The 22,392-nt window shown below is 42.0% G+C and overlaps 1 protein-coding gene across 2 annotated transcripts in view; it reads right to left on the reverse strand.

Moving 5' to 3' along the window:
* foxp4 (forkhead box P4) overlaps positions 1–22,392 on the reverse strand; it is a 127,959-nt gene that overhangs the window by 20,593 nt on the left and 84,974 nt on the right. Inside the window, exons 4-10 of one of the 2 annotated variants that reach the window (XM_086086935.1) lie at positions 18,879–19,001; positions 15,070–15,231; positions 9,902–10,037; positions 6,858–7,059; positions 4,596–4,694; positions 3,644–3,742; positions 380–467 (exon numbers count right to left, since the gene is read on the reverse strand). In XM_086086935.1, the coding sequence (XP_085943061.1) occupies positions 380–467; positions 3,644–3,742; positions 4,596–4,694; positions 6,858–7,059; positions 9,902–10,037; positions 15,070–15,231; positions 18,879–19,001 (909 nt within the window). Of the gene's footprint in view, positions 1–379; positions 468–3,643; positions 3,743–4,595; positions 4,695–6,857; positions 7,060–9,901; positions 10,041–15,069; positions 15,232–18,878; positions 19,002–22,392 lie in introns of both variants that reach the window. The other variant, XM_086086934.1, reaches the window with a different exon arrangement.

Below are 22,392 nucleotides of genomic sequence, written 5' to 3' on the forward strand. Positions count from 1 at the left end.
TTTTTCCATTTTCACTTCGTGTGTCCTAATATTTTTGCTCATGCAGCACACATTTGAACAGTTGTGTGTATCAGTCTTTGCTTGAACATGAATGCTGCCAAGAGTATGGCCTGCCCCTTCGCTTTCTTGCTCATGTCTCTCTTTTTTTATTTCTTCTTTTCCTTCCTCTCCTTCACCGCCTCGCTCGCTCTCGCCGGTGACCGGAGCAGCTTTATAATTGGAGCGGGCGATGGCAGCTTCCCCGCCGACTGCTCCTTTTAAATTACAAGCTCCGCTGCTCTCCATAAACACGGCTCCTCAGCCTCAGACGGGCCGGAGAAGAATCGGGTCGGGCCTTTTGTTTGGGAAGTGGTGACAACGAAGCGTGCCAGTGGCCCACCTGTATCTCCAGTTGCTGAACCACCTGCATCTGGACTCGGCACTGAGCGGTGCTGCGGTCATCTAGGGCGTGCTCGTTGTTCAAGTGCCTAAAGAAGATTGGACGGGGTTAAGTCATTTCTGGAATGGAAGCAAAAAGCAGTCTTCATTGCTGATGACTTTGGAGAGCTATCACACTTTATTTAGCCGAGAGTTACGAACTGTCTCAGAAATGTCCTCATGGTTTATTTTGTCTGCTGAAGAGCGCAGCAGCTGTGTTGTGTGTGTGTATACTTCACTGGTGCTAAGTGAGCCGTGTTCCAAGACAACCACCTGGATATGAGCTCATGTGTTATCGGCCAAAAGCTTATCTTCAGATGCGCTTCTTGCTAAACTTCACGCCACTTCATATGAATGTGCGTTTGTATGTGACTGAGTGCCGGTGCTGTTTGTTTCCTCCGCTGTGGGAGGACCTGGGACCTTCTGATCTTTCCCACTGCACCCCTCCCTGTCTCCCTTCCTCCATCCCTTTCTCTGCTCTGTCATCACCAAGGTTATTCACAGGTTGCTGCCGCCCGCCCACTGCGTGTTTGTGCCAGCACATATCCGTAAAGTGTGTGTGCCCGTGCTCAATAGGGACTTTTTATGATATCATGTGGTGTTAATCCAAAGGAAGCACTCTTCTCACTGTTTTTGGGCAAATTAAACTTGCACATGATAGCGCGCACCGCGCGCGCGCGCGCGTGTGTCTCTGACTTAGACTTTGGAAAGTTAGGCAATATCAGAGTGAGTCTTGAAATGAAACAAAAACAATGATGTCATGGCATGGCTAATCCATGGCTCAACACAAGTGCATGATAATAATAACAAAAACATGATCTCACTTCTCTCCCTCCTTTTTACTCTCCTCACTCTTCCGTCCACTCTTCCCCCTCCCACATCTCCCTAAATGCCAATGATTCACTCTCATTCCGACCAAAAAAAACCTCCCTTCTGTCTGTCGATGGGACATAAACAGTAGCAGGTTTTCTTCTTGGATGTGGCCCACAATGAGGCTCTGTTTACTCCTCTGAGTGCTGGCAGACAAGACTTTAACCCACATTAAACCCAGGCCCATCAACCACAAACAGCACCAAGATGGGTCAATTGACCGACCCAACTTTTTGTATTATTCAATTTCAAAACTTTGTGGATTATTCATTTAATCTGACTAAATTTTTGGGGTAAAACAACTCAAAAAGTTGGGTCGGTTTATTTTCTATCCAATTCAGTCCAACCCAAAAAGTTGGGTCAAATGAATAACCCACAAAGCAACTCAAAAAATTGGGTTGGTTCACTTTTTACCCAATACAATTGGGTTATACAATTAACCCAAAAAGTTGGGTCAAATAAATAACCCACAAAACAAAGCAAAAAAATTGGGGTTCTTTGTGGGTTATTCATTTGACCCAACTTTTTGGGTTAAAAAACTCAAAAGCTTGGGTCAGTTTATTTTTGACCGAATTGGATCAAATAAAGAACCCCCCCCCCCCAAAAAAAACAATTGGGTTTCTTTGTAGGTTAGTAATTTAATTTGACTTAAAATGGGTCGGTTAATTTTTTTACCCAATTTAATTGGATTATTCAATTACCTCAAAAAGTTGGGTCAAACAAATACCCCCCCCCCCCCCCACCCCTTCCCAAACCCAAAACAAAACTGTGTTTCTTTGTGGGTTATAAATTTAATTTGACTCAAGTTGGGTCGGTTTATTTTTTACCCAGTTCAATTGGGTTATTTAATTACCCAGAAAGTTGGCTCAAATGAATAACCCACAAAACAACCAGAAAGAAAAACTTTGCTTTGGGTTGCTTTGTGGGTAATTAATTTAATTTGACTCAACATTTCAGTTCATTTTGACCCAATTCAGTTAAATCCCAAAAGTTTGGACAAATGAATAGCTCACAAACAACCTCAAAATGGGATTGTTTGTGGTTTATTTATTTAATTTCACATTTAAAAAAATCAAAAAGTTGGGTCAGCCCATTTTTGACCCAACTGTTCAGAGTTTTTTTTTTTACATGGGAGAAAGGCAAGTGGGGGTGCAAGAAAGGCTGAAATAGTGGAAGCGTCTTCCTCCTCTGCGCTTGCCGCTCCCCTCATGGGGCGATGACAAAGGCTGGCTTGAAAGGGGGGAGCGTTGTTGGACTTACGGGCATTATCTGTCACCGCCTCTTTTTTTTCTCATCTTCAACTCTCTCTCTCTCTCGCTCTTTCTCTCTCTCTCTCTCGCTCTTTCTCTCTCTCTCTCCCTCTCTTGCACACTTTCACTCTGCCCCCTCCCTTTCCTTCCATCTGCCCGAGGCTATGTGAAATGAGACACCAAACAACAGCTTTCCTCTCCAAACTTTCCCAGCCTGCCTGCGAGCTTTGATCTGCTTGTCCGATGCCATCACAATCACCAAGCGCACTTTCACGATAAAGCCGATTTCATCACCTTGGCTAATTAATACCCCTCCCGCTTTTTCAAATTGCTTAATAGTTCCATAAAAACATAATGACAGTGAGTTTGTTTTGGGGGGCTTCGTTAGGAGCTCGTGACGCCGTCGTTAGCAGTGCTACGGGAAATCCGCTGTGTATGTGTGTGTGTGTGTGTGTGTGAGAGGAAGTAACAGCGTGTCAAGGCCAGACGAGCTCGGCATCCTCAATTGACTTCATACTGGTTGATAACAACCAACAAAGATGTGGACAGGAAGGACTGGAACACAACACTGATGAAATGAAACAACTTGAGCTCATTCGGATAATGTTGAGGCGAGCTTCCACACTACTTAGGTTGTTTTTCCCCATGTCGTCGACTGCCAGTAGTGTTAGAAGGGTTAAAGGTGTCAATGTATGCACAATTACACATGTATAGATGTGTCAGACGATCACTGAATGTGATGCAACCAATGGCAACTGAAGACTTGGAGAAGTGCTAAAATACATCAGTGGCGTGTGTGATTGACATTCGACATTACACTTGGGTTTTTACTTCATCTTCCTACAAGGGATCTCAATCAGATAAGATGTCATGTTTCTTTTAATACATGGATGAAATTGGGTCCCTGAGCCTTTTAAATGTGTTACAATTCAAGATGGAATTGAAGACTGTTCTGATGTGGTCTTAAACAAAGTTTGTGGTTAATGAGAATAGAAGTGAGCGACTGCCAAATTTGAGGATAACAACCAAGAACATTTGGAAGGAGACATCAATGCCTGAAGCTTAAATCAACAGCAAATACAGCAGAAGTGCATCGAAACACTTACTTGATGAACTGCCCCATGTCCTCGCACAGTGCTTCGCAGCCAGGCCACTTACACTCTCCATGGCCATAGAGAGGATGGGAGCCGGCGTGCTCCTCGTGACTGCGAGGAGAGACATCAGTTAGGACCCGCGACACAATATGCGGTCGATAAAAGCAAGAAAAGCCAGCAGCAAAGTGTCAATCGACCACACAATGAATAAGCGTTTGCAGCAGTAGCAGCAAGGCAGCCATCTGAGTGCGGTTAGCTCGCGCCGCTCTCCGAGCCAAGTGCAGGCAAAGGATGATAGAGCAGAATGGGGTCAGTTACAGAAGCCAGGCAAATAAGGGGATCACTCCAGCAACCTCACAAGCACATTTTGGAGTCCATGACCTGTTTTTTTTTTTTTGTCCTTGGCGCGCACGTGTGTTCATTTTTCGCTGCCGGCTCTTGTGTTTCGGGTCTTTGACGACGAGCCGGCGCCGGCCCAACTCTTCCCGAGACCACGGTTATTCTGGTAAGCTTACTGTGTGTAACTGGGCTAGCTTGGCGTGCGCTCTTGCTAAAACAAACACTATATATGAGTAGAATGTTAACGTATATGGGTGTGCGGCGGGCCCGGTAGCAGATGTGGATCGAAACCTTCTTTGTGTGTGTGTGTGTGTGGAATGAGGATCCTACCAAATCAACATCATAAGGTCGTCTAACAAAAACCATTTGTTTTGCAGATGGAAACATGTCTCACTCTTTCTCCCTTTTTCGCCTCTTCCTGATCTAATGTGCATGCAGAGGTTGGGGCAGTGTATGAGTGTGTGTTGGCTGTGCTTGAGTCAACTCAGAAGCTGCTCAGACAGCAGCCGTGACAAACTGCTGGCAACCACATTTTCCTCCACATCAGCCATGCATTAGCTTAGCAGGCTAACTTGACTCCCCGTGTGTGTGTGTGTGTGTGTGTGTGTGTATGCATAGTACTCACTGGCTGGTGGGGGGTTGGCTGCCTTTGGAGTATGGGGGGGCATGGTCATCGCCACTGTCTGCCTTGGTGAAGGAGGATATCCACTCAAACAGTCTGGCTCTTAAAAATGGAGACAAGCCCATGAGCAGCTAGATGGGGCCACATCACCTCCATATCATGTAGTGTGTGTCATGTGTGCGTAGTGCTAATACGCCTTCATTCGACACACTGACAGCAAAATTAGATCTATCAATCTCAATTTTAAACCATACCACCTCGTTCCTTCCTTCCCGTTCATCCTCCCCTATATATCATATTAGCACGCGGTTGACAGCATACTGGCAGTACATACATAACGCAACCCACACTTTCTATCAAATGACTTCACACGTTGGTGCTGCGTGGCGCGCTGCGTGCGAACGCTTCGAGTGTCGCAAGGGAAGGACGGCTAAAAAGTGAAAAGGAAGGCAGGAAATTGAAATATAGGGAGCGTGTGAATGAGAGAGACGACAGGTCACACAGTGGAAGGACGCTAACACTGACCAGCCACGACATTCGCAGCGCACACCTGATCTAATTTTGGACCAGAACTGCAAGCGCAATAATCAAGATGTCGAGAAATTAACACCGCTTTGATGCTGTCAATCAAAAGTCAGATGTTTTACCTCGGCCGACGCAAAGCTTAACATGTCATATGCATGTCAAGGTTGTTATAGTTAGCAAAAACTAATGAAATAACAAAAAGGAAAATTGAAAACTCATTTTCATTAATGAACTGAAACTAACTGAAACTACATCGTCACCTTTCTAAAACGAACGACAGCAAAAATGTCCTTCGTGTTCATCTTGGTCAATTAACATACATGAGCTTTCAGGGTTCATATTAAATGTAGAGATGTTCGAAACTAGTACCGACACCAAGTACAAATATCACTAGCACTTTTGAGACATAAAATTTCCCCCAAAAAATGACAGATATATTTTTTTAAAGCCCTTTACAATTACATTCCAATAAAGCATTTTCCCTTAAAATTGCATGAACTTAATTGAAATGTTTTATTCTTCTAATTTGTAACAGTACCACTCGCCCACCCCTAATTACTGTAAATGTATTTTTTTTCTGCATTTGTATACATCTATCTATATCTACAGAAGAAGGAAGGTCAGTTGTTTGAGAATTGTAGTTTAAATTTACTTTATTACGCTTTATTTACTGACTGAAACTAAAATAAAATAAAAACTAACACACTTGCTCTAAAAACTAATTGAAACTGAATTGAAAAAAAAAGTCAAAACAAAATAAAAACTAATTATAATGGCAAATCTAAACTATTTTAACCTTGATGCATGCATGCTTGTTTGCTTATTTGCTGCAAATTTAATTTAAACGAGCTATACTTGGTTGATTTCGACATTTTGATGGAAATCTGGACGAGTTTTTTTTTCCTTCCAATTGACTGAAGATTTAGGACATAGCTTTATTATTTTCAATCTCAAAGTGTTTAAATCAAGGATGTCCAAAGTTCTTCCTCTGAGATCCGCATACAACAAAAAAAATAAAATAAAAATGAAGAAGACTTTTAATTCATCAAGCACACTAAAATCAGTCAATGGAGCAATAGCGTATTGTATACATTACAGAGCCTTTTAAAAAATGACTACTCGAACAGCTTTTTCTAAAGCAAAGAGTTTAGAATTTTAACAACATTTTGGGGTGGACAGAGACCCATCAACCCAGCATAAAATATCTACCCCTGCCCTGAAGAGCAACCAAATCTATCTCTACTTTAAGAACCAAAACAAGAGCAATCTGTTGAAAGCTGACCATTTTTAAAGCAGTAACCTGGGAATCATTCGTGTGATATGTTCTCAATTTTGAGCAGAAGTGGAGGAAAAACAGTTTTACTATTTTTGTTCACCACAGTTTATGAAGAGAAATATTGTTACTTCTTTAATGGAAAATTTGCATCTTTGCATATTTAGAAAAGCTCTTCAGTATATAAAAATAATTTATTAGTAGCAAATTTCATATTTTATTATTATTATTTTTTGTACATGCCGTGGGCCGCTTAAGGTTAGACAGCGGACCACAAATGGCTCCCAGGCCATTTTTTTGGACACCCTGATTTAAATTCTACTAAAATGTCATTGTTATTCTTCAATCAGATAAAAACATTTTTTTTTTAATAATAATAAACAACTGCCTCATTTGATCCGACGAGATTGTGCAGGTGTACCTAATGTTTGTGGCCGGTTCCTATTTACGGTTAACTCTTGGTGTACCTGTCTCTCTTTGGGGTGTGGCTCTGCCCATTGGGCAGGCTGTGCAGTGGCATGTGGACGCTGGCCGCTTTGGGGAAGGCTGAGGTAGAATTAGAGCTGTTGGTACTCAAGTCCAGGCCCTCGGCTTGTTTCAAGGCCTCGTCGCTGCTCGACAGCCCCGACACCTCCTTCCACAGCTGCTGGAGGTCCGACGGACACATCGCTGCACAACACAGACACGGGTCAGAAAGATGATCACGATCAGGGTATTTAAAAGGCCTAAATTGGGAAGAAAGGTGGTTCGTATAATATTGATGAGCGAGGGAGACAGCACTTTCTCATTTCTACTCATTCAAATCACAATCCTGAAATGTATGCACCAGCTGAAGCTAACCAAAAGCTAATTTATACGTGCATTCCAAACACTAATGGCAATTCCGTCGGCCGAGCAGCACCGCGGCGGCTGTCACTGGCACTATTTGTCTGAAGCGGGTCAGGGTACACTTTTGAGCACAGCTTTGTTATTTTTGCTCCAATTTCAAAGCAAAGAGAGACGCTTAAAATGCCGCGGTGCACTCCGATGTAGCCCAGCATACAGACGCACGTGTCGGCACATACACACCCAGCGAGCGACCTTGCAGCAATACAAATATTATGTCTGCTTTGACTGCATTCTCCAGTGGTCCCGCCAAAACAAAAGTTCTCACTGTTGAGGAATGGGGCCTCTTGTTGGTATAGAGTTCTCCGTGTGTGCACTTATTAGCCAAGAAACCCGATCGATCTATGCATACACCCTCACTGTAAAAATGCCGAGCGTTTCCTCTTGTTTAACTTATCGGGCTGGGCCGACCACTTCGTGAAAATAGAAAACACTCCAAGTGAGCAAGTGATGAGTGAAGAGCAAGTTAACACATTGGCAGCTGAACACTAAACACTTTAGGAGAAATACATTATCATAATGAGATGAGATGAGAATACATCTGCCTTCCATTAGGAGCGGGCACACCACAATTCAAACTTCGTATTGTTGCTGTACAAATGAAACGTCTTTTTTTACCTCAAAATTGACTTTTTTTCCAATTTGAAAATTAGATGAGATTTCCTTAAACAATTTCACAATTTTTATATCAACAGTATGATTGATTATGAGTAGAATGTTTTGTGAATAGAACGAACATAGTCCCTTTGGTGCGGGGCTCCAAATTTCTTCTTCTTTTTTAAACGAAATTTTAGGAGTAGAAAATTTAGGAGCGAACACTGAAATTCAACTTGTGTAAAGTTTCACATTTCCACTCATTTTTACTATCTTACTGATAAATGTCCTGACGTGTGGAGCAGGAGTTTGTCAGCAACAAAAAATATTCAATAGGGGTGTTCGAGACCACTTTTTTTTCCCAGAACGATACCAGTGAGTAGTCTTGAGTAGTCACCGATACCAAGTACCGATACCACTAACACTTTTGATATGTACATTTTCCTCCCAAAAAAAGCAATGTCAGATAATTTTAAAGAAAGTCCTTTATATCACAATTGAGCACTTTCCCTTTAAAATGCATTAAATTAATGGCATGTTTCTGTTCTTGTAATGTCAAATTTTTAGTTCCTGATCATAAAACGGCCGTAAGAAGCCGGCCGACATTGGTGTCAATCATGGTCACAAGTACCGATACCTTAAAATAAGGCTGGTATCGACACCGATACCTGATATGGGTACTCGCCCATTCGTAATATTCAAGAATATTTAAAAGACACACAAAAAATCTGCAAATTTACTTGTTGAGTAGATGTACTGTCTGTCTCAAATTTCCGGGGCAACATTATTATTATTATTATTGTTATTATTATTATTATTATTATTATTATTAATTATATGCCTCCACTATTATATTTATAGTGCAAATAATTGGCTGGATGTAGTCAGTCATCTTAATTCTTTTGTCGTGTGGCCTCAGCATATTTTGTGCTGTATGGTGGAAACTGAGAGATGCACAATGTGGGGTACAAAAATGCTTTAACATATGGACACGCTTTTCTTAAAATCCCATGAAAGAGCAATTAGCAATTTGCGCCTTTTCGTTGAATTCCCATTTACTAGTGTAACTTTTTCCAAAGTGCTTTAAACCGAGTGGGTGTTTTACAGTCCTATATTCTATAAAAAGCTACGTGTCGATGCCAACGACCTCGCTGCCTTAACCACAATGTGGTCTGCGTATTTGTTGTACATTTACACCGATGAGCCATCTGAGCAGCTTCTCTATCTTCTTACAGCTCTCAGGGGTTGCCCTCTCGTCACCCCCCACCGCTTACCAGCCGGACACAACGGCCTTTTGAAGCAGTCCACTAGAGTGTTCATTTATGTGTTGTTGTGTGCCAGTGTTTAATTATGCACAATCGTGCACAAGCGTTTCAGTGTGTGTGTGTGTGTTTGTGTAGCATGGCTGGTCCGAGGAATGCTCCGGTTCACGCCTGGCTGAGCCGTCACAATGGGCCGGCTCTTTCACACTGCAGGGAAATTCCACTTGCATATAGAGGGAGAACACAAGAGAGGGAGATACCAAAGTCCAGCATTGTAGTTTAGTGCAAGGTGTCTCTCGTATAATATGAATTCTGTAAAACTGTCAATCCGACATAAGAACGGCAAGTTTTTTTCTTCGCTAAAGAATTTAAGATCAAACGGTGAGCATAAATATCACTTGGAGGTCAAGGAAAAGTTAAAAAGATGTCATTTTTGAATATGAATGAATGTCTGTTACACACGCATGGTCAGTGTGGGCGGAGCAGTCAACTTTTATCAACCCGGCAGACCAATTGAGGGGACTGCGGCTGAGTATAAAAATAGGATACTGATGATATGCTTGAGTGTGGCTAATTTTAATGCACGCACTTCCAAGTGGGGAATTAGTGTCACATTTGACCTATTACGCCAATGAGTACCTTCCACAAAGCCACCAATAGGGCTTTGCCTTGATCTTTTACAGCCTGATGAACTTCACAGGCTTCACATGTGGCAGTCGTGACCTTGTGCATCTCGCGTCTACGGTAAGAATGCGTTCAAGTGCGCATACCTTGCTGCAGGGACTGCATGGCGGCGGTGGGCTGCAGGGGAACCAGGCCTTGTCTCTGGAGGTTGAGGATGTGCTGCTGCTGAAGCTGCTGCATCTGAATCAGCTGCTGCTGGAAGGCCAGCTGCTTGCTGCCGAGCTGCTGCACGCCAGGGGAAAGGGGAAGAGGGGTGGGGGGGGGGGGGGGGATAAGCTTGTCAGTCGGGTTTTATTGCGATTCTGTATGCAACCCCTCAACTTTTTGGACTCAATTTAAGGAAAGGAATATAAAGCCAAGACAGATTAATTCTGTCATTTCATATTTCTACAATCTTGAGATTGTACTTTTTGTGTGCCCATTTTCTTTGCATCTTCCACACTTATTTCTGCATTTAAATTTGGTGCTAAATGTCACACATTCAATAAATTGCCTGTGATTTGTGTCCCACCGTTTATGACTTTATTCACACCCAATAAATCCAAGAGCAAAGCCACACATTTGGACCATAGAATCACAGTAAAATGTGATTTTACTCTCATCAAATGGCCGTAATGATGAAGAGAAGAAAGGTCACATGTCGTGTGAGTGCGTGTGTGAGTGATAAATGTCCTCTTTCCTGCTCTCTTAGGGTAGACTTGAGCGGGACTGTGCTGAGCTGTTTGAAGTCCCTGCAGGCCAACCCCAGAGAGATGAGCTTTATCTCTCATAGATAACTTGTGGGGGGAAAAATAAATAAATACGACTTGAGGACCTGCTTATTGTGTGTATTTGGGGGGGGGGGGGGTGTCAGAGAGTGAGTTGGCAGCATGGAATCCTTTGAACAGAGACCAACTCACAGGAAGGGCAGCTAGGTCACTTCCTTTCAGACTGGAGCCTGGGGAGAGAATGTGTGCTGGCAGCGTTGAGGGTGCACAAGGTAAGTGGAAGGACAACAGGAAACGCACAAAAGCCTATAGTGCAAAGTGTGAAAGTGTGGTTGCACGGGCCATGGGTGGAGTTTTCTTTCTTTTGGTATTTTGGTTAAATTATGTGGGATTATAACTAATTTAGTTGAAACTTTGTGGAGAGAGAGAGAGAGAGAGAGAGAGAGAGAGAGAGAGAGAGAGAGAGAGAGAGAGAGAGAGAGAGAGAGAGAGAGTTACAGTTACAGTTGAGCCCCTGAACTATGCCTAGCAACAAGTGGCCACTTGAAATAGAATTTCGGGTGTAAAGTTTTGTAACAAATCATGACTGGTTTCTGTTTTTTTTGTGCTATTATTTTTATTTTATTTTTGTGCGAGTTAGGTACAGTAGCTAGCTAGTAGCTAGCTAGCTGGCTAGCTATCCCGATGGATGGATGGATGGATGGATGGATGGACGGATGGACGGATGGATGGATAGATAGATAGATAGATAGATAGATAGATAGATAGATAGATAGATAGATAGATAGATAGATAGATAGATAGATAGATAGATAGATAGATAGATAGATAGATAGATAGATAGATAGATAGATAGATAGATAGATAGAAATTCTGTTGAAATTGTACTCAGCACTGTGAATCACTATGTGTCACTTATGGCAATGTAATTTGGGCCACACCACCGCATACTGCATCATAGGGGATGTGTCCAACTTGGAATAGTTCCAAAATTCCCTCACTAAACTTCCCATGGAAAGTTTTCTGGATGGCTTCCAGAAATTCACTTGACGATTTTACGCCCCTTTGAAATCCTAACTGTGCATGACAGTTAATCATCATTAAAAATTACATACAATTAAGATATGCCCCTCCCACATCCACCCAAAACGTACTATTGAAAAAAAAAAAGACTCATACTATGGTATAATGTTGAATGATACATGTTTGTTGTTTTTTAATAATTTGGACAGAGTCTCACATTTACTTCTTAGATTTGATGGTGGCTTTTGTTTTTTTTCCATAAGCAAACTTCTTTTTTTTCCCCAGCCCTACTGCCCCTCTTTTTTCTTTCCCGTCTGTCCATTTCATTTGCTCCTCTGCCCCCCTCTGTCCCTCACTCTCTTCTGAGATATGTCCTTCTTTAAAGCGCACATCGCGTGCGTGCGTGCGTGCGTTTGTGTGTGCGTGTGTCTGTGTTCTGTTTACATTAGCTGTGGCTGAGTGGCCAAAGCTAGCGCTGTAACAGGCTGTCAATGTGATTTATGAGCACATCACACACTGTCTGAGCCTGCCAGTCACACAGATGCGCACACATACACACACGCACGAAATGGACAGTCACCGACTGACACACACATGCACACATCTCTTGCGATGCTCAGAGTCACTTCATTAAGCTGACTCCTGACCAGTCCCAAATGTGCGCGCACACAAAAAAACACTGACACTTTCATCGTCTTGGAATGAACCACTTCCACGCAGAAAAAAGAGAGCGGAAAATGAGGAAAAGGTCAAGAAGTCAAAGCCACTTGAGCACAAAACTCTCAGCAGTGATTAAAGGTTTTACCCTCCCTCTGCTCGCACTTCTCCGCCTCCTACTGTCTTCTTGTTAGCCTTTAAAAATTCATTTTCCACATGTATGCCATGAACTGTAAATGACTACTATTATATAACATTGGTTGCTTTATAGACATCAAGCTTACAACATATGTAGTAAACACAGCACGGCTCAATGTCTCCAAGCAGGATATTATAGCAAGTTCTGTTGTCACTTGCAACGACTATCGCAACATAAAGTGCATACAGCTCTGCTGGGAGCCATATTCCCCCGAGTGTAAGCGTTTGTGCAGTGACCCACCACACATCAAGCGTCTATGTGTACTTGTATGACCAGTGATTGCACTTGTCTACTTGTTACAGGACAACAAAAACCTGAAAAGTGGGACAGTGGCAGGGAGGAGGGGCGGGGATGCAGGAAGCAATCCTCAAACATGGCAGGCGACCACAACTGCTTTGCTTCGGTCACGCTTGAGGTGGTTTGGCTGCTGTTGGCGAAGGGGTTTGCTGGGGGTGGGGGGGGGGGGGGGGGCTGGTTCGGGGCCTCTGGGAGAAGAGACGGAATGCAGGACGTGTCTCTTTGGGGTTTTGTCAGAAAGTATCAGGTTCTTAGCTGCTTGTGAGTTGAATTAGCTAAGTCAGGGGCGGCATGGTGACCTAGTGGTTTGCATGCTGCTTCATTGTTTGGAGGTTAGGGGTTCGAATCTGGGCTCTTTGCAGATGTGCGGGGTTTCTCCTGGCACTTTTTTAGTCCAAAAAACTGCAAGGTCAATACAGTGTTCCCTCATTACTTCATTAATCATAATAATAATAATAAATAAATAAATAATTAATTGGTGGGTTTTGAATATTGCCATGGTCCCCAAAAGTTTATTTATTATTATTATTTTTTTAATATATGTAGTTTGGAGCATACAGAAGGCTTTGATACAGCCTCTGACCTGAAGAGGTCACTTAAAGCAATGGTAGTTATAACAAAAAAATGCCCAGCAGGTGGCAGCAAAGTATAAGAGATCAACCAGGGCCAATCTTTCTTTTGGTAGGTTCCATGTTTTTATAGCAATCAAACACAATATTCTGTGGGTCTTGCAAAATCAGTCAAAATCCAGTAAAACAGCAGGGAGCGAAGGGGGTTGCTTCAATGAAAAGTGTGGGAGTGCTGGGAGTGAATGAGTTAAGTAGAATCCCGCGCTGGATTGTAGCCAAGGGTACAATCCCGGTGGGTTCATGTGCCTTTTGGCTCCATATATCCTTTTTGTAGAAACCAAAATCTAGTTCCCATGATTACCGTTCTTCTTCATCGTCTAAAGGATTTACAGTGCCTGTATTTTTTTTTCATTTTGCATTTTAAAAGTAAAATGTATTAAATGTAGCAAGGGGTTTAGAAGGATGGAAGAAAATATAAGTCAACCTCTACTTCACGTAAAATAACCGAGCGCGAGATGCCGCCTATATTGTCAATAGGTCTGAATGTGAAGGGTTAGCAGCAAGTCGGCCCTTTAGTTCAGCCGTGAAGAAAATGGAAGTGGAACATCTAAAATCAAACACAATCAGTTCAAAAATGCTGGTCAACATATGGATTTAAAGTGATTTTTCTCCCACATTATTTAAAGCACAGGCACAATTTTAATTTGAAAGTATAAATCACCGCTGTTAATAGTAAAACCAGCGAAGAGTAAAATGAGTCTCTACTTGTACGGGGAAGTGGAGAAATGCTTGGAAGATGTCATGAATTTTAAAAGAAGTTAACCACAGCTAGAAATATTAAAACTATAACTTCAATGAAATATGACAACACAGAGGGAAGATTACAGCTTGGTTGGCGAATACTTTCCGATGTGCATTCTGTTACTCTTCTGTTATTATCATTAGCGACTTATTGCCAACTTAGCTTATTATACTGAGCAGCCAGAACAAGCATGAATGTACCACTTTCCCATTTTAGAATAAGCTTCATCTTTGGTTCTATGATCCTGATGACATTTTTCCTCTTTGGTGCTTTTCTGGTATGTGGTGTATGGAAAAGTATCCCAAAAAGAGCAATAAGTTCAGACTGGAATTTTGCATGAATATAATATTTGTCTCTCAAGAATGTTTGGCACATTCCAATTTTTTTCTTCGCTGAGTATTAAACCTGCAAAAATAGACAAACAGCACAGAAGGACAATCAGTCCAACGCAGGTTACGGCAATCTTGTCCCATGGAGCGGAATCCTTTCTGATTGGGCCTTGACATGATCCTCGGAAGTGATTTGCAGCCGTAGTTAAAGCGGCGCGTTTGTATTTATCAACGCACGAGAGAGCGAGCGAGAAAGCGTCAGAGGCCTCCAGCGCTTGGCGGGGTTAATTGTCAATTAAAAGAGAGGAAGACCCCTCCTACATGGATATTTCACCTCAGGCCCACAGTTGAAGGCATGTAAATGAGGGCTCTGGCAAGGTAGCGGATGGCTTGGCACCGCACGCCTACGCTGCCTCCACATGGCGGGCTTGTGGAGAAAATGACAGCGTGCGCTCGCTAATGCTTGTCTGGAGATGAGCTGACCGCAAACCGCACAGGAAGACGAGGAAAGAAGAAGGAGACGGCCAACATATGTAGCTTACCGCACATTCAATACATCGGACACTTTGATGGAATTTTTCTCCTCATGTCAACCACTTTTTGATGCATTTGAGGGCACTCGTATATTTCAAAGTGTACTTCAACAGAATGAGTGTGCACTTTATGGTCACCTCTTTTGCTGCTTGCTTTCCGGCCTGTTGCTGCTGCTGCTGCTGCTGCTGCTGCTGCTGCTGCTGCTGCTGCTGCTGTTGCTGTTGCTGTTGTTGCTGCTGTTGCTGAGTCAGGAGCTGCAGGTGCAACTGCTCCTGCTGTTTCTTGTAGTACTCCTGGAGCTGCAGGGAGGTGAAGAGGTGTGTTGACTTGTACGGCAATTATGTATGGCAAGCAATTAAACACTGCATCTGAGAATCTGGCTGTGACCGGAAATACCCTGTGACTGCATACAGGCCAAAATGGTACGAGGATGGATCTTTTTTTTTTTTTTTTTTTACATCCATCCACAGGGTCTATAACGCTGAGCAGGACCACATCCCTCCGAGGGAATTACACACAGATAGTCATTATCTACACCACTTATTCATGAGATCACCGCAGGGGGCTGTAGTCGATCCCAGCTGATACTGGCTGAGAGCCACTGGTAGGACTGCGACACACGTTTACTTAAGCACTGCACTTCAACTTCCGATGCTTCCATTGTACTGGTGGAAGAAAGCAGTACTACAACTATTCGCTGAAATAATTACTTTGAAAATGCATTCTTTGGATTGAGAAACAATTTGGACAGACAAAAACAGATTCTACTCACACGCCATCAGACTCCTGGACAAATGACATCAATATATGTCAACCACAGTACCCCACTGCAGTATTTATATTTTATTTTGTAATCATGTTCATTTGAATGATTACACTGGGTTTACACTCTGCAACTTGCAATACTTGAAAAGTCAAATGCCTATATTTTTGTTTATTATTTACATATTTCTCTTTTGCACTTACTAGAACAGGGATGAGCAACTAGCGGCCACAAACCTTAATTACTCAATATATATATAATATTATACATAAAAAAAAGTTTTCCACAAAGAACAGGGGGAAAGGGGGGGGGGGGGGGGGTGATATGGAAAACCAGGTAAAAAATAAATATTGAAAAAAAGAAGAAGAAATAATTAAATTCAGCAACCAACCAATCATTAGTATGCCGTGCTTGAGTTGTAATATCACCATTCACAACTAGATGGCAGGCATGGCTTAGTTGTGCTTGCACAGGGTCTCATACTACTCTATACTAACTACAATGTCAGTAGGCCGAATATTGACATAGTACCTCAGTAATATAAAAACGTTGATGGAGTTGATTTCTGTGGAGAATTTTTTTTTACAAAAATTGGTTCGCTGTTCAGCAGTTTTGTGCCGTCCTTGAATGGAAATGTTTATACAAGAGAACACCCCCCCCCCCAAATAGAAATAAAAATAAAATAAAAAATCACAGTATGTGACAGTTTTTTTTTTTTTTTTACTTGCTTCAAACCTGAACATTTTATTATGTACCGGCTTATTAAAATCACATATTTTGCATGTATTGTCTCCATATTTAAAATGCCGTTATTGTCATACATCTGGTTAGGAAGTGCATTTCTGATGAAAAATTGTGACCCCCTCCAGCATTTAACTTGTCCAACCCTACTGTTGACCTCAAATACGCTGTCCTTTTATTATTAATATTTGTCATTGTTTTAAAATGATTAGTATCTGTGTGTTGCAAGCCCTCCCTCTTCCATCAGTATTTTATTGTTCATCATCTAAAATTTCACTTCTTGAATTTAATGCATAATGCATGCAAAAAAACATACTAGTGTGAATATGTGGCATTGAAACACATGTTGATTAAACTAATATGACCTGGCCCCACCACAAATAAATCCATATTTACTGTCCAGGAGTGAAATAAAGTCAAAATCGATGTATTATGCAGTCCACTGAAAACATCCAGATGACGCCGAGTGTGAATTGAACTCACGCCAGCCGCACAAAAATCAGCTCTGTGAACCACTACCCCACCGCAGGCCCATTCCGCTGGGACCATTCTTTAATTTAAAAAACACACATCGCAAACACCCAAGCGTTGTCTCCCCTGACTGACCACAGCCTGTCTGTGCATTTGTGTTCGTAATCAGTCATTTAGTCAGGCCGCTCCATTAAGATTACAATCTGGCACACGAGGGGAGCAACGCAGGCGGGGAAAACTCTGACCACAGTGTGCGCTTAAGTGTGCGTGTGTGCAGGGGAGGTTATCCTCTTGAGATCAGCGCCTATGTGTGCGCGCCTCTGCAGTTTGTCTTTGTTTCATGGCGCATCAAATGTTCAAAGAGGCTTCTCCGAGGAGAATGACTTCACAGAGCAGCAGTTGCTGCAGTCTCTCATCCGTCTGACCCGGCATCGAGCCGACTAGACACCAGTGAACATCCTAACTGAGCGGCGGAACGCTCCTTTGTGCAACGCGCCATTTTACATTCCCGCCTTCAATCTTATCCCGGCCATAGCTTGAGTTTTGCATAATTTACTTTGCATTTCAACAATGATGTACTTTCTTATCTTTAATTTGTTTTAATAGAAGACGCGGGACTTTTTTTTTTCTTTCTTTCTTTCCCTTCCTTTCTTTTATTCTTCCTTAAGCGGGGTTAATATCTCTTTTCTGCCTCACTAGTCCTGATCCCCCTCCTCGTCACACATGCAAATGCATATGCGAGCACACTCACCGAGTGGTGAGTTGAGGGAATAATTAAGTGATAATTAAGGTCTTTTAATGATTTGATTCAGTGGCTCTATGCATTAAGAGTATGGAAGTGAGGCACTCACCTCTTCAGCCTATTACCATGACCTTGCCTTGGTAAGGAAGGAAAGGCCGAGCAGTTCTAGCATAAGTAAAGGTTAGAGGAAATTTAAAGGTTAACTTACACGCACATACACACAAATATTATGTGGTAGTGGACCGTAAACCTCCCTTACACTTTTATACAATGCGGTACTGCCATGGGGTTATGAAATTTAACGCTCTGCTGAGTGATATGTCAGCTGATTGTCTCTTTCTCTTTTGTGCAAAAGTGCTGGCTTGCAAATATAGACTGGAAGCAAGTCCATACTGTGGTTAATTAACAGGGAGAATGATGTTAAACTGCGCGGTTTTATTAGTTTGACTTCACTGTCGTAGGGGAGGTGAGGAGGTTCTTAGCCAATCTTACATTCACAATGTGATTTGTAGAGGTCCTTTATGATTGGATAACGTTGTAAAAGACCAAACCTTGAGGAAAATATGGCTTAAACGTCACACAAAAACCACACAAAATGGCCGCCCTTTGCCATGGATTTTAAAAGTGGGTGCATTTTGCTGCTTAATTCATTTTCCGCAAACGCAATTTAATCAGAATGAGTTAGACAAGTGGGGGGCACGTAGAATATATTATTGTAAAGAACATTTTTGGATGTACACTTTTTCATAAGGTCAGACTGTTTGACTCTTAATCTTAAATGCAAGTGTATTTCACACGTAGGCAAGAGGTCACATCTTGTGTCATAACATTTGACAGATCTTTTGCAGATGAGCAGTGTTTGTTTGTTGGCTGTTACTATGACAACAATGAATACCCGAAGCCGTCCTAAAATACTGGTTAGTGCATGTGTGTCCCTACAGGTGGGGTCATGCTTAGCTATAATAACAATCATGCACAGTAGTAATAATGCAAAAGAGGAGGAACTTTAAAAGAAAAAATGTGCGCATGAGTCAGAATGTTTGCCTTTGTTTACCTTCAATGATCTCACAGCGTTAAATGAGATACAGGCACACCTAGTTTGTATCATCGCACAATGAAGCATCAGACACATCTAAACATGTTGGTGTGGGAGCGAGTCCAACCAGACACACTAGCACAACACAACCAGCGTGTGCGTGTGTTTGTTTGCTTAGGCGCATTTGTTTCACCTGCTGAAGCATGAGCGCCTGCTGTTGCTGCAACAAGGCCTGGAGCTGAGGGGGGGACAGGATCTGTTGCATCTGCTGGGGAGTAATCATCTGGGGGCTCATCATAGCCATGGATACGGGGAGCTGGATAAAGTAACACAAACACGGTCAAATCTTTAGAGTTTTATGTGAAAAGAGTCATCATTAATACTTATTTCATTTCCCTCACGGGATGAATTAAGAATGTCTGTCTGTCTGTCTGTCTGTCTGTCTATCTATCTATCTATCTATCTATCTATCTATCTATCTATCTATCTATCTATCTATCTATCTATCTATCTATCTATCTATCTATCTATCTATCTATCTATCTATCTATCTATCTATCTATCTATCTATCTATCTATCTATCTATAGTAGCTAGCTAGCTGCTAACTACAGTAAGCTGCTAACTAACTGTACCTAGCTATCTATCTAGCTAGCTATGCCCAAGATGTACACAGTTTAAACTAAGGTAGCTCAATGACTCATTTTAATGCCACAACAAAAACGGAAACCAGTCATGATTTATTAGAAAACTTGACAACTGAAATACAATTCAGACAAGTGGCCACTTGAGTTGCCCCATATGCCAATGAAAACAATGGCCTATGCCAGTTAGCCCCCCCAAAAAAAGAGACTCCGAAGACGAGTTTATTTATACACAGTAAACTGACAGGTGAATCAGCACTTTGTATTAAATATAAAATACATATTTTAAAATGTTAGTTATAGATCAAATCACACAAAGACAAGTAAAGACATATTTTGTTGGCACGTTCCTCCACTTCACTGGCATTGTTGAAAATAATTGAGGCAATTTATGGGACAGCAGCAGATATACAAGCTCCGATAGGCAATCTTCATCTAAAAAATAATAAATACATCTTATCTCGCTCCATAAACACATGATTATGGTTGCCTGCGATTTACTTCCCGCATATTCAAGCCTGGCTACGAAAAGACATACAACAACATCCCGGCTGTCAGTGCGAGATGTCTATCTCATCAGAGCGTGTGGCAGGCAAGCAAAGACACAGCATAGAGAAAAAGAAATGTGCAAACATTATACACGCAGATAGGCAGGGGTGCTAATCTGATTACAAACAACACAACTGAAAGCAAACTAATCCCACATTTCAGTGAGACATAAGCGCAGGATAGATGCTAAATTGATGTGTGTTAAAAACAGATTTACATATTAAATTAATAGATAAATGACAGAGGAAACAATTAAGGGAAATAAAGACAAAGCAGATTACAGATATTCAGTGAGACGGGCAGTGAGCGCGTGACTGCCAGAGTGGATCTAGTGTCTCTCTTAACAGGCTGAGGGATGACTCGCGTTTCCTTCACTGCCTACACGTCAATAAACTATACTGCCTTCGCAATACAAATAATCCTGCCTGTTAAGCAGTGATGGCACTTTAATAGAGAAATACAAGCATGACTTATCACCTCACAAACTGGCCATTTATCTACATCCACTCAGCGTAGAATTATTTGTCACCATCACGGTCAAATGGTATCACTGCTCGCTACCCACGAGAATGCTAGGGAAGTTACAGAGGGAAGTGTGAAGAGCTGCTTTGAATTTATGAAAAGAAAATAACAAGAATAATTCAATACAGTCTAAAAAGAGAATTGCTGAACCAACTTAAGTTTAAAAAGAGAATTGTTGACCAACTTAAAAAATCACATAAATAATGAGCGTGCCATTGCCACCTACTGTAGTGGATGTGCAATTACACTTTATTCTTGTATGGCAAAAAATACTGTACGGTGACATGTTGAACTAAATTCTGTGGCAAAAAAGACTGTATGGTGACACTAAACTAAACTTTGTGGAAGCTTGGCTTTCCGGAATGATGTGAGTAGGGCTCGGAAAAGTAGAAGGTGGCTGAGTTAAGCATGAAGATGAATAAACTGTGTTACCAAATATGCAATTGAGATTAGAGACAGGCGGCATTAATGACGGAGTGGAGCGAGGGGTAGGGGGAGGGGCCGTGTCAGTTGGTACGCGGGGGGGGGGGGGGGGGCGGTGAGCAAGGTGGGAGCGATGTTGGCCACCACTTGGCATCATGCCAGCGTGGCCCCTCCACCGGGCCTCGTCATTCGAGGCTGCCAAATGAAAAGCTGTAATTAATTGCTCTTGTGCATCCCATTCTTCCGTGCTGACAACTCCTACGTTCTATTTTATACACACCGCCATTGACATTTTCAAGTCAGAGGCATAATAATTATTGGAGTTATAGCACCTTTCCACATGTCGGCTAATGCCCCGCATGGGCGCGAGTGCTGATATACGGAACTGGTGTGTGAGGATGTAGATGAGGCTGAATGCGTGTGTGTGACAACCTGAATGCTGAGCGGTTATGGTTTGATGCCATTAATTGCCCCTATAATCTAATATCACAAAGCGTGGTGATTATGGGGGCACGCGATGCCACCGCCGTACGACACCGCCAGGCGGTAAGCGACGACACAAAACAAAAGCCCTGCCATTAACGATTTGACGGGCCGGGACAAAAGCGCCTCACAATGCAGAATTATATTTTCATTCGGCTTTGTCTCTCCCTGTGAATGATTTCTCCCCTTTCATTGGGCTGTTGAATAGGGGGAGGCTGAAAAGCTGGCCGATTTGAAGTCAGCCATTTATTAAATGCATTTAATTCCCCCCCCCCCCTTCTTCTGTCGCCCCCCTTTTTTCTTGTTGCATGTTAATTTAAAAGCGGGAGATGTGTGTGTAGATTAATGCCAGAAAGGTGGGGCCGGGTGGCAGAGGGAGAAAATGAGGACGTCACTGTTGAAAAATTAAGAAATCCCTAATAAAGTAAAACAAACTGGCCAACAGTTACTCAATCAGGAACGTGTCACATCCCTATTTTTATACTGAAGTTTAATCATATTTTAATTCTATTTTAGAGACAAGCTTTTTGTTCGAATAGCAAATTCCAGTCAGGTCATCTTATTTTACACGTTCAGGATTTTAGAGCCGATCACCAATCAGCAAGCAAAAAAAGAAAAGAAAAGAATATTAGACGGACCAATATATCTATTTAAACAGCTTGTTTATTTACTATACAGTCAACACCCCCCCCCCCCATTCCAAACATTCAATACATGGAAAATGGGTCCGATAAAATACATATTTTGTAAAGAAAAACAAAGAAATTAATTTATATAAATAAATAAAATGAAACAAATAATGCAGTGGCCAGAAAAAAAGTCCAATCAAAATATCTTCTTTCAGTCGATATTGGTATCGGCCACCGTCGCTAGTACCCGATACCTTCAAATACCTGGTATCAGTACTCATCCATCCCTATTAATTTATATTCATTATAATTTTAATCCATATACATACTAACTATGTCAAGCAATAAAAGAAAGTGGTTGGACGAATATGTGCAACATGTTTAACAGAACATATGGTGTTCCACAGGGTTCAATTCTGGGGCCTTTGCTGTTTTCATTGTATCTGCTGGCACTGGGT

The sequence above is a fragment of the Leptonotus elevatus genome, chromosome 10 (genome assembly GCF_054856555.1).
Source record: "Leptonotus elevatus isolate MCC_2025b chromosome 10, RoL_Lele_1.0, whole genome shotgun sequence".
NCBI lineage: Eukaryota > Metazoa > Chordata > Actinopteri > Syngnathiformes > Syngnathidae > Leptonotus > Leptonotus elevatus.